The 17,271-nt window shown below is 39.1% G+C and overlaps 1 protein-coding gene across 1 annotated transcript; it reads right to left on the reverse strand.

Annotated features, from left to right (window-relative positions):
• Window positions 1-843: 843 nt before the first annotated feature.
• On the reverse strand, window positions 844-11,130 carry PLA2G10 (phospholipase A2 group X). The gene is made up of 4 exons (XM_056503788.1): window positions 10,262-11,130; window positions 5,136-5,301; window positions 3,636-3,742; window positions 844-1,182 (listed from the first exon to the last, which is right to left on the reverse strand). Exons 1-4 carry the CDS (start codon window positions 10,302-10,304, stop codon window positions 1,037-1,039), a joined length of 462 nt encoding a protein of 153 aa, XP_056359763.1. The 5' UTR covers window positions 10,305-11,130; the 3' UTR covers window positions 844-1,036.
• Window positions 11,131-17,271: the final 6,141 nt, after the last annotated feature.

A 17,271-nucleotide genomic window follows, 5' to 3' on the forward strand; every position in this document is an offset into this window, starting at 1 on the left:
ATAGAGGTGGGTTAATTTGTTTGGGTTTTGACTTTTTTTTTTTTTTTTAATCTTTAATCTTTGACCTCTGCAAACCTATTCTTTAGCCCTGCACCTTTAAGTAAGTCGAGGTGGATGAAAGTAGACATAAAACACTCCTGGCTCTGTAACTGTTAAAATCAGTAGTTACAAAAACGTGTATTATTCAGCAGTTCAGGGTACTAATTTCTCTTCCCAAGGGTTAAAAATATCTATGAAGTCACCCTAGCTAAAACCAGCTTTACATCCTGACAAGGTATAAACCTCACTTCACTTCTGAGCTTCATGAACTCTTGCTGTGCAGATCAAACACTTGTGGGAAAGCCAGTTGGTCCCAACAACTTCTACATTTTTCTCATGTTTCTGTTTTGGTGATGGTTTGCATTTGCATTTTTAAACCTGGCTCTAAAGTTCTAAGGGTGGAATTCCTACCTGTGCTTACAGGTAATTCGGGGTGTACATAGAGTAAGGAGTTTGAGCATATCAAATAAGCAGCTATTTAGAAAACGCTATTTAAAACTTATTATATTGGGCCTTCTTCAATGCAGGTAAGATTACTCCAGGTGAATGAAATTCAACACCTAAATTAGGCTTTGTAATAAGTATTTAATGTAGATGAGAGAGTTCTTTGTGCTGACACTATCACTTCATGCACTTTTTCCACTCAGTTCAAAGTTAACACATGCTAAGATTTGTAAGAGGAGAAGTTTGATTTGTATCTTATAGCCCGTGGAGGTGGATAAAAAAGTTCACAGTGAATGTTATCAATCTGAAAAATCTGAGAATCTGAATATAAACAAAAAAATTAACACTGTCAGTTAATCCTTAATCTGATAAACTGAGATTTCTATTTAGACAGTAAAAGTGCATGGGAGAAGGTAAATAAGAGGAAAAATGTTTACTTTGGCCATTTTGGGGTAGAGAGTCTGAAGTGGAAAGAAAGGGGAAAATCATTTGTTGTTACTACTGTGGCCAAAAAAATGTCATTTTAGATTTAAATATATACAAGAGTCAGTATCTAATACCTACACAAAGGCTGAATTTCACCACACAGAAAGTCTGGCCACAAAAGGTATTTTCTATGGTAGGGAGCTTTAGAAAAGCATTTGGCAGCTTCACGGTCACATTCACATGCCATTTTTTGACATTTGTCTTCCAGTGAGTCTGAAAGAAAACACAGTAAGTTTGATATTAGTCTGAAGAAAGTAAAAATCACAAATGGAATCCTAAGAATTGCTCCCTCATGTTCCATATTTACCATACAAAAGCCTTAAATTTCAAGTGCAGTAGGAACTGTACTGAGCTTTGGTAAGACTGAGAACCTGTGGATCAATCAGTAATCACTGATCTTCGCAGATGAAAATACAACAGCCAGATAAAGACTTAAATACTCTTCTTCCAGTTTTTTAATAAAGGAGCTCTGATAACTGATCTCTCTTTAGAAAGTGGTATGGGACCCTCCCTGCCTTCTCTCTTGCATTAGTGAAACTTTACTTTGGGAAGATACTCCATTCACATACTCTTTATAATCTACTATAGGCTATAGCATTAAAAATAATGTATATACATGGCATGCAAAGGTGTTCCATGTCCAGCCTAAACTGCCCACCGTTTTTTTTTTAAAGAGTTCAGTAAGAAGTTAAGTAAAGTGTGTTTGTGTGATAAAATCCATGTCTTGTCATGTTTGTTTTATAATTGTAGTGTTGTAATTTAACAGATTTCCTGGCGTGAGTGTTTCTTCTTGGCATGAACATTTTCTTCTACAGCAACGTATTTTGGGTTCAGTGTGCCAACCCAGAAATGTGTGGTTTTTTTTTCTCTGTAACTGTCTGTAAACTGAAGAAGCCTTGATTACATTTTGTCTGAGTGTTTACCATTTTAAAAGCTTAGCCAGATCTCTGCTTGAGATTTGTCCAGGAGCAGAACAAGTGTTCAGTTTTGTGAATGAACTGAAATTCTGCCATGAAATGGAAGTGTTCTTAATGTATATGTGTTTATGCTGCAACTAGCTGCCCTAAGAGCTACTCAATAGCACAGGTAGAATGACAACATGATGGGATAAAGAATCAAAACGTGTTAACTGAGAACTATTCCTTCTTCTGGTATTGTTCCAGACTTTATCTTCTCCATGCTAGACCAGGGACTTGTTTCCTGACACCATGCCTGCTGTCTTGGCTAGTATTTTAAATACCGTTAGGAGCAGAATCTTTACAGCCAAATAAGGGTGGACTGTAATGTCATTGATTAGTGTGAGAGAGAAGATGCTTTGTACATGAGGGGCAGGGGAAGAAATGAGCAAGTAGAGATTCTGAATGAGGTAGACTGTTGGGCACAGTAAAGGTTGAACGTGAAGGAGGAAAGGATGTCCAAACTTTCCGTTGTTTTTAGGTCAGGCAAATTCTAAATTGAGTTGTGAAATGACAGGGTTTTGTGTTCTCTGTGAATGGCCAACTGTTGCCTTTAAACCATGGTAGTCAGAAACTCAGACTTGTTTTAAACAAGTTTATGTAAGGGTTTGTGCATTACTGTAGTGCAAATAATAACCAATTTCCAAGCTCATTTGCATTCTAGGTAGAAGCATAGAATTATGTGCAAAGTAACTGATAAGCACTTGACTTTTAAACAGAACAAGCAAACAAAATCCCAAACAATACACAAACAAAAAAACAATATAAAAATGTGAGAACAACAAGGGAAAAACCCTGTAAATATTGGGGACTTGTGAGAAGGTACAGTTTCAATGAGTCTTTGAGTATATTGGAAAGCATTTGCTAAAACTTTGTGAAGAAATAATGTAAAAGAAAAGCTTATTTTTCCTGATAACCATTTTTGGGGAGGAGTGGTTTTCTTTGTGATCATTTTGTGCTTACCTCAGCATGGCAAGTAATTTATATTTTGGAACAATCAAACAAAATTTATCAGGATGCGGTCAGCAATCAGTTGCAATTTTTACATTTGTGTTATGTAAATATTTTCAAATTAGTATTTGTTAATTTAACTTCCAGAAATAAACAGGCTCATCAAATATTTTATTACTTCATTGTTTGAAACTGTAAACTGTAATTATGAATTAATTCATAAATTGAAGCCATCAGTGCAACTGATCAGAGATAAATATGCAAAAAATATGTCCATTACAAACTTACAAATAGTGGGAAATATTTTCTGCTAAGTACAGAAAAGATCCTTTTTGAACTGTTACAATTTTCATGTCTCCTGTTTGTAGTTGCTCTCTGACTGGAGACTTGCAGGGAGTAGCATAACATGGTTCCTCAGCAAATGTAAATACTAAGTAAAGTAGGATCGTTGGGGTTATGCTTTCTGAACAAGTAATAGATGTGTCTAGATAACAGTTTTGTTTGCTTATGTCAGTCAGCAGGGTAGGATTAAGAAGAAGAAACTGCATTCAGTTGATTGGTTTAGTTGTGCTTTCTGTTGGCATAGTGTATCCTGGCAAAAAAATGTCACAAAAGGAAGGATGGTAAACTAAGAGTTTTACAGTTAATTCAGAAAATACCTTTCTAATGAGATAATTAGTAGAAGTAAGAAACAACCAAACAAAACAAATAACCCAACCCCAAAACCCAACATCAAAAATCTCCCAAGTGCTCACTCACCACACACAGCAGAATTGTCTTTGCATTCCCAGTGGTAACTTTCAGTCTTTGGCTGACAACCTGCTTGTTCTGCTCTCCCATAGCAGCAGTCATGGTGAAAACAGCACCTGAGAGGAACAGAAATGGTCATTTACGGTCACACAATCTGGGTGGGGTTTATCAGTGGGTTCCACAGCTATGAAATAATATAACAGTACAAACTGATGAGAAATTACCTGCTCAGGAACCAAATCAGGTTTGGCTTAATGGATCACCTGCAAAAAATTACTACTTTTGCACGTAGTAAGTGATGAGAAAAATGTCTGACATACATTGAGCTAGTTCAATCTTCAGAGCATTCTCAGTTATATGTGAGTATGCTTTTCTCCTAGCACCTTCCACAAAATGAACTGTTAGCTCATTATCATCAGAAAATTTGGAAAGTTGGTCAAAATTACTGTTTCAAAATTGTTCTTGTCATAATTGGCACAAAGAATTTATAGTATTTCTATGACATTGTGAAACTGAACAGTATAGGTAAGAATTAATGACATTTTAATGCTTAAAAAAGGCATTAAAATATGCTGATGTAGTGTCTCTGGTGTGGAGTCATTGCAAGCCCAGAAAAGCAAGCAGACAAGTTGAAATCAGGCAGCTTGTTTTTACTGCAAACTAATTACACCCTTTCTTTTTCACTTGCTGGAAGAACTGGGTATATCCACAAAACATTCATTCATTCATTCATTCATTTAGTTTCCTTCTGGTAGACTAAACCCATCAGATTACAGTAGGTAAATGGTGTTTAGGTTACCTGAGGAATTTGCGTCTGCACTAGGAAAAGTTAATGCTGTGAGCTCTCATTTTGCAATTACTGTTTTTCCTGTGCTTATTAAGTAACTAGTTGGTCATTCCCCACAAATCGCTGTGTAAAGATCCTGTGGTACATAACAGTTGAACAGCACAGCTCAGTAACATCATTTCATCCATAGAAATGTTTAAAAAACTCAAACCATACAATAACAAAACAAAGCCAGAACAAAACCCAGACAATTATCTTCTTGCCAGTTAATGTTCAATTATAAATTACATTAATGATAGTTAGTCTGCTGAGATTTAGAACTAAATGGAAAGGTTTGATTTTTAGAATAATTTTTCAGCAGGTTGAATTTTGCCTAATTCTTATGTATTATTTTGAATACTAATAATGTGGAAGATAGTAAAATCAAAAGATTTTTTAATTGCCTTTGTTCTTAATTTTTACTTTAGATAGCTTCAATGTTTGAGCTTTAAAGCTTCTCCAACAAGACTAGTTATTTAGCTTTTTGCCGAACAACAAAGAAACTCAGTTGTACTGTGAATCCTGTACTAATGCAATGAGAATTTGAGTCAAAGGCAAGATTGTGTAGATCTACAGAAACACAACTTGAATACCTCAGAGTTTCCTAGCAATCTGAGCTGTGTTTAAACTCAGTTCCCTCTCTTTATATTTTACATATTAGTCAGATAAAAAGTTACTCTCACCAGTCTACTCTGTCTTTGGGCCATCCTTTCCCTCCCAGGCCACAGTAGCATCCATAGCGTAGGTAGGCAAAAGGAGAGCGCCCTGTGGTGCATCTGATGGCTCCGGCTAATTCCAGAATTCCTCTCCGATTTCTCAAATGGGCTTCCCCAAAAGTGCCTTTATAAACTGTGGAAGAAAAACTGAATTGAATTCAACATGAAAATTAGAAAATATTTGGGATTGTTTGGGTTTTTTAAAGCATTCATAATAAATGACAGTACTTGAAAATAATCCAGTTTTATTTTTGACATTTTGGGGCCATGCTGCTTGACCCAGTCCCTTTGTTCCCAGTCCATAGTGAGCAGAACACTGAACCCTGAGAACAGCTGCACTGGTTTCCTCCCATGGAGGCAGTGTACAATGGCAGACTAGTCATTTCCAGTCTTTCAGCCCAGTTGCTAAGATTAGCTGCCCCAGGGTTGCAGTGTTTCTCTTTAACATAATGTGCAGTTTTGCCCATGTTATTTTGTAGAATGTAGTGCTTTACATTGGAACAAATAGGTCCTTTATGATAGGGTTTTGGTTTTCCTCATTTTTAGACAAAGCAGCCAAATAACTGGTGGGGATGGCATGGTGGATGTAAGGCAGGGAAAAGGATGGGTGCTTGGAGTGTTTTCCAGGCAAATTAGAAAGGTGGGGTTTGGTTATTTTCCTGTTTACTTCTGTTTGGGGTTTTTGTTTTACTTGATTTTCACTATTATTTCTCCAGAACAAAACTTACTTTAGGATCTATATTTTAACCATCCCATATCAGTACTAAAGCAAGAGGTCCCAAGCAGCACTAAGCTGTTGAGACCGTGGGTGACATTTTTAGGGATTCATGTCATCCTGAGAGGTTGAACTAACACACTGAAGACCCTGATGGTAATGGACAGCCTCTCTTTGCAGTGCAGGCTTCAAGCTATTCACAGCAAATTTTAAGAAGCTGAATGACTACAAAACAAATTAGTTTTAGAAGGCTTCTGATTAGAGTTTCTTATTAATTAAACTAAATACTTGTTTTGGTATGAAGAGAACAGTTTATAAACCTAAGCTCCAGTACTGGTTACAGATTCCAAAAGACATTAAGATTTAATAACTGATAATACCTGTGATGGAGACAGCAGAAAAAAAATAGTTAGACTTCATTGTGAAAGGCTTTGATAGTTACTTTCCTACAAAATAACTATGATTATGCAGTTTTAATATAATCTGCATAATCACATAAACTATTATAATAGCATAATAGAGAAATCTTTTGTAATAGATTATATCACAATAGATTATATGACTAACTGTAATCAGTTAATGGAAAATCTGACAGAAAAAATACCGGTCCCAGCACAGTTGAGTAACTTGAAATGTGTGGGATGGTGGTAAGCTCTGGCACTTGTCATGAAACAATGGAATTTAAACATCTCATGGAATCACCTCAGTAAGAAATTCAATTGGTTTCTGTGTGAGAATGGTAAAAAAAACAGTTTAGGAAGAATCCTGAGGCAGCATTTAATACTTTCCTGACTGGTGACCATTCCCAGATCTTGTCCCAGATCTTGCTTTTTGGGCATGTGATCTAGGGGCAGAAATGTTGCAACAAGGGTGTTTAAACTTGCACATGCAGCTTTGGCCATTGATTAAAAGCAATCATATCCTGAGGAATTAAGAAAAGCTTCTTTGCTATGTAGTCAATTGCAGTTTCATTTCAAAACTGCTGAGCTGGCACTAAACTTCCTTGCTAAGATAGTGAGCAGTATCTGTCGTGCATGGCTGCTGTTCCAGAACATTACCTGAACATTTAGTATGAAATTTTGGTTCTGGGTAGCAGAAGTATCCATTTGGTTATTAACAGATTAGTTTTATGATAGCATTGAAAGTGTTATCTTCATTATCAGTACAAGTTCAGTAAATTCTGAGCTGAAAACCCTGCAGCAAGGCTGCAGCATTACAAGTGACAACTGGTTATGCTCTTCGATGTTTAGTAATGGTTACTCTTGTAAACAGCCAGTCATTACTGGCTGCAGCCATGGTTAATGGCAAAGCTGGGTTTGCTCTGCATGACCTTGGAGATTCTGAAAAAGGTGAAGAATTTTTACATCGTGTCTCAGTTCCTGACAACTGGGGAAGGGTGGTGTAGGAGAGATACAAGTCAGGAAAAAGAAAATAAGAATTTCCAAGTCATATTCCTGGTTTCATCAGAGAATTGTTTGCTAACTTGGGACAATTCCCAGTCCCTTGATTTAAATCCATAACAAGTAGAAGTGATGAACTGTCTGGTACCTGAAGAGCTCAAGTGAAATATACCATGTGTCATAAAGAAAAGGACATAAACTTTTTGTCCTTGTAATATATTTGTGTTACAGCATCTGGACATCCAGTTGTAAACCAGCATGGCATAGATACTCCGAATATGATACTCTGTCACAACAGCTTATGAGGTGAGTTAATAAAAGCAATGAAATACCATCTGAGAATGCACAGAACTATGGAAACAATCAGAGTTTCAATATGTTGGTGATGATAATGATAGCATTAGTGTGTTTGCCATGTAACAAAATCTCTAAAGTGTTCTATCAGAAATGTTGTGGAATACAGTTAGAGAGTCAATTGACATTCTGTGTATTTCCAAATATTTTATGATTAAGTTCCTGAAATCTGTGTGGCTTTGTTTGTTTTTATGAAGACTTTGTGAATGGGAGGTTTGATTATGCATTCCTGAAAGAGCAGTGTTGTCCCTTGATGTCTAGTCTGCTTTTTGTGTTATGTGATGCAGATTGTGTGCAGCTGTGTCAAACACAACCTTGTAAGTAGAGAAAAGGGGAGTGAACCAGATTGAATTTATTTTAATTTCATTGCTTTATAAGGTATTTTGAAAATCCATTCCCTTAAATTTCTGTATGCAAAGAGGGAAAAAAAATTAGAAACACATTAATTTTTTGTGAAAGGTCATATTTCCTCTAATGTTTACTCTTTTCAATGGGCTCAATGATTATTTTTCCAGATACATACTTTCATTTTTATTAAGATGTACAGCTTTGCATAATTATGATACCTAACTACATTATTAGCATCTAATACAATGTATGCTGTTATGTGGGTTTAAAAAGAATTTTTAAGCCATTCTTTCAAAGACTGAGGATACAGAAACATTTTTTGATGTTAAATATGTGTAAAATTTCCTTTAAGGATTTCTCTATGCAGTCATAGTGCTCCAGTAGTTCAGAACTTGAAACTTGGGAATAAGGAGACTTTCTGATGCATTTCCAAGATCTTGCAAACAAGAACTGTGTATGCCTTATAGAAACCTTAGTTTTTGCTTAGGTTTTTACCTCGTTTCATAAGCTATCAGGAATGACCTTATTCACCTCATTTTATTGCCTTGACAACTTACATGCTATCTCCACAAACTCTGGTCACATGTAAATTTTTTGAAAGGTTAAATTTGCCTGTTTTGATACTTTGGACCAATTGGGAAACAGGTAGATTGCATTTCCCGTGCTCCTGACTGCCCACGGAGTGGGTGACTGAGGCACCTGACTCAGAGCTATCGGAGCGCAGCCAGGCTCTCTGTAATGAGCACTCCAAGCTGACAGAAGCAGTGATTTCATTGCTTTCCTTAATGTTCCTGCTGAGGTTTGTGCCATGCAAAGGATGAAATCTGGAGGATGGTCAAAATGCAGAAGGAATCACAGAGGCCATCTGAGGTGAGGAAATAGAATTGGGGCAGGGAGCTTCGTGGGGCCCTAAATTGGCCCCATTATGCAAGCACCTTACCTTATGGGCTTTAATCACACAACTGCCTTCCCTCAGATCCTGCTCCTTTCTGTGCCCAGAATCTGTTCTAGGAATGAATTGAGGCTCTTTTCTTTAGGATCCTATTTGCAAGATTTGGTGTGGTGAATTTGCAAGCTGTGTAGGAATGTATAAAAAAAAAATTCAAGAGAATCTTTTAATTAGGGCAGCTAATTGTTATTCTGGAAGATAGGATTTTATCCTTACAGCTGTCACAAAGGTTCAGCATAAGGTTAATTTAATCACTCTAAAACAATGCCTGTTGATGTTTACAAATAGTAGGCTCCCAGCCTGCTGAATATCCTGAGGTTGGAATACCAAGCTACCACAGCACTCAGTGAGAACCAAGCTTTGAGCAGTTGAAATTCCACATAATTTTATGTAGTTGTAGGTAAAATTGGGTTCTAACATATCACCATGGGAACTTAAAATTAGAGGATGCTTTTTTGTGCCAGCCCACCTATCTGAAAAAGAGTGACGACAATACAGTTTCAGAAAAATGAGTACAATCAGTTACTATACTGATGAGTACCTCAGAAAACCTATAAGGAAATGGACTGTGAATTGTTACAACCGGTCTTTTAACACTGATTAATAAATAGGATGTAGGAGACAAAAAAAAAAAAATTAAATATTTGCAAAGTGAGTAATTGGCTGTGTGAAGGTGAGAGGTAAGGGTCCTTTAATTACGTTCTCACATCATAACTTATTCATGAAGACTGATTCATTTTTCAGAATAACCCAGTTAGGGTTTTGTAGGAAATCTCAGTTCTAGCAATTCCTGCTCCTGAATTACTTAGAAACGCAAGTGCTCCGCGACAGCTCACTCCAATGCCCAGAGTGGGGGTAAAGCTACTGGCTTTATAGAAAGATTGTTATTGCACGTGCAAGCTGCAGACTGATTTAAAACACGGAACTTCGTTAGCAGAGCTGTACATTACTGATGGGCTTTACAAAGGTAATGTGCGCCCCGCCAGCCCCGCTCCGTGTGCAGGTGCCACTGTCGGGCCAGCTCCAGCTGCCACTGGCAGCGGCACATCGGGGGTTTCCGTGGGCGAGTTCCCCCAGCTGTGCCCGAGCACTGGCCACCTGTCACAGGGACTGCTCTCCGGCGTGGGAAGAAAGGCACTTCCCGTGAGTGTTTCTCCTAACACTCCTTTCTCTACCCCTCTTCCCACCTGCCCCCCGACGCTGCCAAGCCCCATCCGGCCGGGTCCGGGTCCAGCAGAGCCCCCGGAGGCGCCACCGGACGGGGCCGCTTCCCTGATGGGAAGGAGCGTGTGGATGGAGCCCCGGAGCGGGGCCCTGCTCTACTCACCGGCCGCCAGCAGCAGCAGCAGGAGCGGGGGCAGCGGCGCCATGGGCAGCGGCGGGCGGGGGTGCGGGTCCCGGCAGCAGCGCTGTGCTCGGCGGCGGAGCGTGTAGGTGTGAGCCGCAGCGGCGGCGTGCCGGCTATAAAAGGCTGCTTTCTGCCCCGAGCCGGGTCCCCCGGAGCCGGAGCCCAAGTCCAAGCTGTGCTGTCCATCTGGCCAGAAGGGAGGAGCTGCCGCTGGAAGAGCCGGCGAGAGCTGGGACCTGTCACTCGGGCAGCGGAGCGCGGTGCAGGCACAGGGGGTCACACCCCGCAGGTCTGGGATGGGAGCCGCCTCCCCGCTCCTCCACACCTTCCTGCTCTGGCAGCTGTATTTTCTTTTTGAATTGCAGCAGTTCCTAGGCAATTTAATCTAGATCTGAAGAGGAAAGCAGGAACTGTGTTGTAAATTAGTCTAGAGGCTAATTATAACCAGTGCTGAAGACATGCTCTATCTGCAGTCTGCATCAGTCAGACTTCATCTACTGATTGTTCCTTTCCTTGGATGACTAAAGGACAACCAACTCCTAAACCAGTTACAGATATTTGTAGCTTGATAAAAACTTTTAAATTGTACCTCAAACAAAGTAGACTCTCAAAGTCAGTGCTTCTTTGTACATTGTATTATATTTGCATATTTTTCCATTTCCTTTCCAACTCTTGTATTATTACAACTAGGTGTCTTATTACAATCAGATTCATTGCCTCTCTCAAAACACAGACAATACCACTTGCTTTTATGTGATTTTTTCTGTGCTCATACTTTCCAAGAATTTCTTCAGACCTTTTATTAATGCATTTCTATTAATGCATATTCTATTAATACAATTAAATGAAACCAGTACATTTCCTGTCAGTTGTTCAAACATTCAGGAGCCCTGACATTTAGGGTATTGATTTTGTGTTCTTTTGTTTTGTCTTGTGGTGTATTTTTTTTTTTTTTGGCACTATTATATTACCCCCTTAGGATCCCATTGAGGCCTACACTGCTAGAATATGGAAAGACAAATAAAACTAGTTTTATTTACGGAACTTACCAAGAACATTTTTTTGGTCATGTCATCTTACTATTGGAGAGCATCTGGTAGTTTGGTGGGTGGGGGGGTTGTGCATGGTTTTTTCATTGAAGCAATAATATAGCTTTTTCATGCACATACTGAGTAATAATTCTATTTTTGCATTAAAATGCTCTGATTTCTGTATTATAACATTCCTCTTTTTTCAGGAGAGGTAGAAAATCATATGTGATGTGATTCCAAGGACAAAAAGCATGCACAGACAGATCAGATTTGTTTTTGCTATGCTCTCATTAATCCAAGCTCTCTGAAATGTTTGTGTTGGCACAAACAAGTAAGGGTAGCATGGGATAAATGTGGAACATCGATCGGAGGCAGGATATTGATATGCCATTGTACACCTGGTAGGCCTTTGTGCAACCACGTGCAGAGCACCAGGAGAGGTGTGGCAGCTCAGTCAGGACTGTGCATGGCACTTGGCAAGGCAGAGGGTGCTGGTGTGAGCTCCACACAGCAGAAATAAGCAGGGTTCCAACCTGAGTGCTGGTGTTCTGCAGAGAGGGGAAGGTTTCTGGAGGCTTCCTGTGAAGCCCCAATGCCTGGCAGATCTGTACGGAGCAGCCACAGGTGCGGAGTGCTGGGATAATGCTGCCAGCCCGCCCTTCTCCTTCCACCCCTGTGCCTGGCTCTGGCCAACATGGGGAGCACAACTGCCACGGTGTATCCCAACACAGCTGGAGTAGAATACGAGTGAAGTGGGTCGTGTGACAACCAGAAAAATTGCTCATGGCCCTTATAATTGTTGGTAGAAAACCCATCTATTTGGGATTTTTTAAAAAAAATTTTTTTTAAGATTTCATTGCTATTGCCATCAACTGGGTCAGGGCAATTTTGCTATTACTCATGGAGTCACATCGCTAATTACTGTTACTCTGGTCTGGTACTGTCACTTATACTTCATTTGTTTACCGACTCTTCCGGTCAATAAGTCACACCTATTAGAACACTTTAATGGTGTCCAAGAGCTGCTTAATGAAACTTCAGTTGAACACTATCCCATCCAGCATACCATTACATATGACAATGAAAACAGTATCCAAGGGAGCAAGATGAATTGCATTTCATGTTGTTCTTCAGGACACTGACTGATGCAATGTGTTAGTGCAGCTGATATGTTTTTCTCTGAAGAAAGGAAAGTAACCTTATAACCACTGAAAAATCATATGAGACTGAAATTCTCAGACTACGGCTGCTTCTATCAGAAAGTACACAAAGATGTGTAGGAACAGAAACTGTATTTAGTGATGATATAAGGAATGCAAGTCATGAGTTATGATTCCTATGAGTGTAGTAACAGTTCAAAGAAGAACATCCAGTGAGATTGGTGAGAGGGGAGGAAATCTGATAGAAGGAAATACTTTTACTGAGGTAAAGCTAGATTGCCCAGTAAATTGCCAGGCACATGGCTAAGAAAATATACTAGTAACAGATTGGAAGTTCATATGGATTACAATGATAAAGTCACATTTTTTAAAATTAGATTTGGTTCCCTTTAAATTTATAATTAAAAACTTATGTGGCACTGTAGACCTGTCATATTTCTTTTTGTAGTTTTTCTTCTATTTGAAGCACTTGGAAACTGGTCTGTCATATGTGACAAATGGCAATTTCCCTCTTACTCATGAATTGCTTCTGTCTGTCAACTGGAGCTGTGTAGGGGTGGAGAAAACCATCTGCTTTTCAAATATACTTTCTCAAACAAGGCTGCATGTACCTTATGATTGCTTTGTTTTTAAATCTGAGAAATGGATTAATATAAGACACATCGCTGTAATGAGGAACATTCTCGCAACACTATTATTGACAAACTTGTTATATGAGTTCTAAAAGCTTCATTTCTCAGGGCCCAGGATTATGTACGTGCAGAAAAATGACAGAGTATGATAACTCAAAATGTTAAAATGTTTATGGAAAGTGCTAGAATGGTCTAAAATACAGTTAATGTTATCCACTACCCTGTGATCAGGTGAAGGTAGTGATCTAAATAGAAGTGTAACAGTAGATTTACTGCTGACTTAACAGCTGAAAAGCTGTATTTTTGTAGTAATAATAGTTCCATTAAAATTTTTCACTTAGAGCAGTTATTTTTCCTGAGAAATGAAAAAGCATGGCACCTACCTTGGTCAAATTTATATACACTATCCATTTAGCTGTTGTGAACAAATGTAGTATTGCTGCTGCTGAGTACAGAGGTACTAATGTCTGTAGGTGTCGAAGCAAAGTACTAAACATGGCTATAGCATCAAGCACATGGCACTTAAACCATAGGGCATACTTGCTGCCCCACTGAATTAATGAACTAATAAAGAATGGTGAAAGAAATTATTTTCCCATTGTTAGAGATGGTAATGGAGGCAGGATGATTTGCTTAAGGTGCTTTATGATTGCTCTAGCAGAGCTGGAAAACAGAAATTTTATCTTTTGCATCCCAGGTAAAGTCCCAGATTGGGTTCTTCTCCTGGGGTAAAATAAGGAAAGAAGCACATGCCTTACTGTGAGGGTATCAGAATAATTAGAACTGAAGAGTTGCTTCCCAGAAATTAATTCAAAAGATTGTGCTTACTTGTTGCTATACTTGGTAAATGTCTCTGAGTTACTCCACATCTTCTTAAACTCTTAAACATTGGGTTGGGACAGAGGTTCTGCTTATATCCTTATATCCTTTACAAGTGTATGTTCCTTCAGATACTGAATGTCCATGTAGCACACAACTTCTTTATCATCGTTGTCTTCATAAAAATACCAAGCTAAACAGCCTTAATTATCTGAGTGTTTGTTTGGAAACATTCAGTGCCTTTGTTCCTAGTTTTGGAGATTTGGCTGGGTTTCCTCACTTTCATGTTCTTCCAGCATCTCTTAGCTCCTTTTCACAACCAATGCTTCCTGTTTACCAATGTTTTATTCAGCTCATGTTATTGGAGATGTTGTCTCAAAGTGTACAAGAGTTATAAAGCCAAGTTTAGAGAGACAAGCTCCCTCTGGAAGATTAGAAAACATTCTGCTAAGCCATTTTATAGTATTTTGCAACGTGCATGTATTATCTCAAATCCAGTTCTATCACACGAAACAAAATCCAACTTCAAGACTATACCAGTCTATAACATAACTTTTGCAGCAATGTTACTCTGTCCATGCTGCAAAAACACTGTGTAGTGTGTCACTGCCCATAACAATGCCCATTTCCAGTTGTGTGCTGGAAAGATTGTTTATTACAGAAATGTTCTTGAAACTGCTATAATGTTTGCAGAGGAGCTGAATTACTACAGTTTTCTTTTCCTTCTAGTTTTGTTTATTTTCCTGATCCCTATTCTCCCCTCTGCTCCTTTAGTACAACAGCTGCTAGCACAGAGTCCATTCTGTCTATACAACCACCCAAGCAAGTAACAAGATTGCAACATCCTCAGAGCACCGCGTATCTACCAATGCAGTTACATCCATTTTTATGGCATGGAAATATATTGCCTGTCTTTGAGCAAAGGCACATACTGGAGATGCTGGGGAAGGATTCCATAAATAACTTCCAGCTTGCTTAGCTCTTAGGTTCTGACAGTCATCTCTGTCTTCGAGAAGATTTGTGCTCTCTAAGTCAAATTCTACATTTGGCATTTGCATAGAAAAAAGACTCACAGCCTGCTTCCTGTGGAACCCAGGGCTACTTATTTTTATAGCTTGAGAAAAAAAGACTTGGCAGTGCAATGTGAGCATGTTTCTATAATATGAAGACTTCAGCATATCTCTGGATGGATATTTGACTTGCTTTCTTTATATAGGTTACATCAACTTGGATTCTTGAAATGGCTGATGTAATGACCAGGATGATGGGATAGAGTGACCTCTCAGCACATTTGTGGGTGATACCAAATTGGGAGGAGTGGTTGATACTCTGGAAGGCAGGGCTGCTACTCAGACAGACCTAGTCAGACTGGAAAAATGAGCTCTTGGGGACCTCATGATGTTCAGCAAAGGCAAATGCAAAGCCCTGCAACGGGGTTGGCATAACCCCCAAAGTGGAGCAGACTAGGAACTGATTGAATAGAGAACAGCTTTGTAGAAAAGGAGTTGAGGGTTGTGGTGGAAAAGTTGAATGTGAATCAACCATGTGCTCTTGGAGCCAATGTGCCCAGCTGCAAACTGGGCTGAGTACCACTGGTAGGTTTGGAGGGAACTGAATCTTCGCCTCCATCTGACACTTGTGACACCGCATCTGGAGGTCTGTCTCTCATTTCAAGAAAGCCATTGACACACTAAAACAAGGCTACCAAACTGCTCAGGCAGCTGCACTTCATGACATGGAAGAAGATGAGAGAGCTGGATTTGCCCAGGTTTGAAGAAGATGATGAGTGGAGATCACTGTGCTGTGAAGCACTTCATAATGGAAGGGTGTAGAAGAGATGCAGCTACATTTTTCCCAGAGGTGCTTAAGAAGCAATGAGCACAACCTACAGCAATTTAATATAAAAAACAATTCTTTTTATCTTTTTTTAAGAATCAAATACTGAAACTATTTGCCCTGAAAGGCTGTGGCAACTCCATCCTTCGAGATATGCATAACTCAATTGAACAAGACTAAAAGCAGCCTGCTTTAATGGGACCTGCCATGAGGAGAATGTTGGACTACAAAACTTGCAGAAGTCCCTTGCCACTGACATGATTCTGATATTGTGATGTGATAGCAGGTACCTTCAAATTAGCAGTTCCACCCTGACAGGGAAGGAGACTCCAATATCACTTCCTATTGCCTAAACGTTTTTATGAAACCATGGCCTGTAGGCAGGGAAGGCAGTAGGCCTGTTCTACAATAATAAATTAATTTATAATAATTTTTTTCCACATATTACCAACCAAAAGATGCAAATGCACTGGGGAAATAATCTGTACTAAATTCAAAGAGACTTGAGATTTTGCCTGCTTTCATTATCTAGACAGCTTTGTCACAAACAGAAGCAGTGCCCTTTTCATACTTTCCTACCATTTAAACTCACTGTTATGAAATTCCATTTCTATGCCTTTGTCCTTGTTTACCATTTCTGAATCTTCTTCCAGTTCTATTTTTACTGAGACTGGAGGGAGGCTGCAGAATTGAATGCAATATCCAGGGTGGCGACAGAATATGGATTTATAGAGACTGCAGACTACATTTCATTTAAGAGAGAAGAGAAGAGAAAGAAATTCACAGTTTTGTGTAATTTTTACTATGTCTACTGGTTTTTCATTGTCCCTAAATGTTTTAAATTGCTTGAAAATAAAATGAAGATTTTTTGTTACCTGTTTATTTGTTCACCTCTTAGTTGTTTTGCTCTTCACCCTGTTAACAGTGAACACCCTGTTGGACTGGTCTGCTTGTCTTGCAGTTTTCTGTCAGGATCTGTCTTTCTTGTGCTCCCTCAGCTGTGCAGTTTTATGGCAACTGAACTCATCAGGATAAAATCCCTAAGTAATGCATCCATCAAAGGAAAGATAAGTAGAATTTAGCCCTTGATTGTTCCAGGCTAATCTGTACAAGGGCCCTGTATCTTTAAACACCATCCAGACTGTGGTGTTCCAGACTGGGAACCGGGAAGTTACTGAACTTATTGTTGAGGGTCAAAAAATCCCTGGAAATGGATTTCCCTACTGAGGGGTAGGGAACACGGGGATTAGCTAGAGAATTTAGGAGTAGGAAAAAAGTGAGTAGAGGAAAACTTGTATCCTAAGACATGTAAGATCAAACAGGTGATAAACAGCTGAAGAGCTGAGTATATATCACTTGGTTCTTAATCTCATCTCCAAGTCTCTGTGGGATGGACACCTACTTTTATTCTTGGCTTTTGCAGTGTGGCTGGGATGAGGAGTAATTGAACCAGAGAACTGTCAGCACTAACATCATGATTTGCTATACCTGAAATAAACCAGATACTTCAA

This window comes from Oenanthe melanoleuca, chromosome 14 (assembly GCF_029582105.1).
Source record: "Oenanthe melanoleuca isolate GR-GAL-2019-014 chromosome 14, OMel1.0, whole genome shotgun sequence".
Lineage (NCBI taxonomy): Eukaryota > Metazoa > Chordata > Aves > Passeriformes > Muscicapidae > Oenanthe > Oenanthe melanoleuca.

Excerpts from the sequence above, each read along its gene's own strand:
- PLA2G10 (XM_056503788.1), bottom strand. The coding sequence starts at position 10,304 with ATGGCGCCGCTGCCCCCGCTCCTGCTGCTGCTGCTGGCGGCCG. Across the intron at positions 3,743-5,135 it reads CCCAAAGACAGAGTAGACTG|GTGCTGTTTTCACCATGACT; the intron begins GTGAGAGTAACT and ends TGTTCCTCTCAG. Across the intron at positions 1,183-3,635 it reads AGACAATTCTGCTGTGTGTG|ACTCACTGGAAGACAAATGT; the intron begins GTGAGTGAGCAC and ends GTTTTCTTTCAG.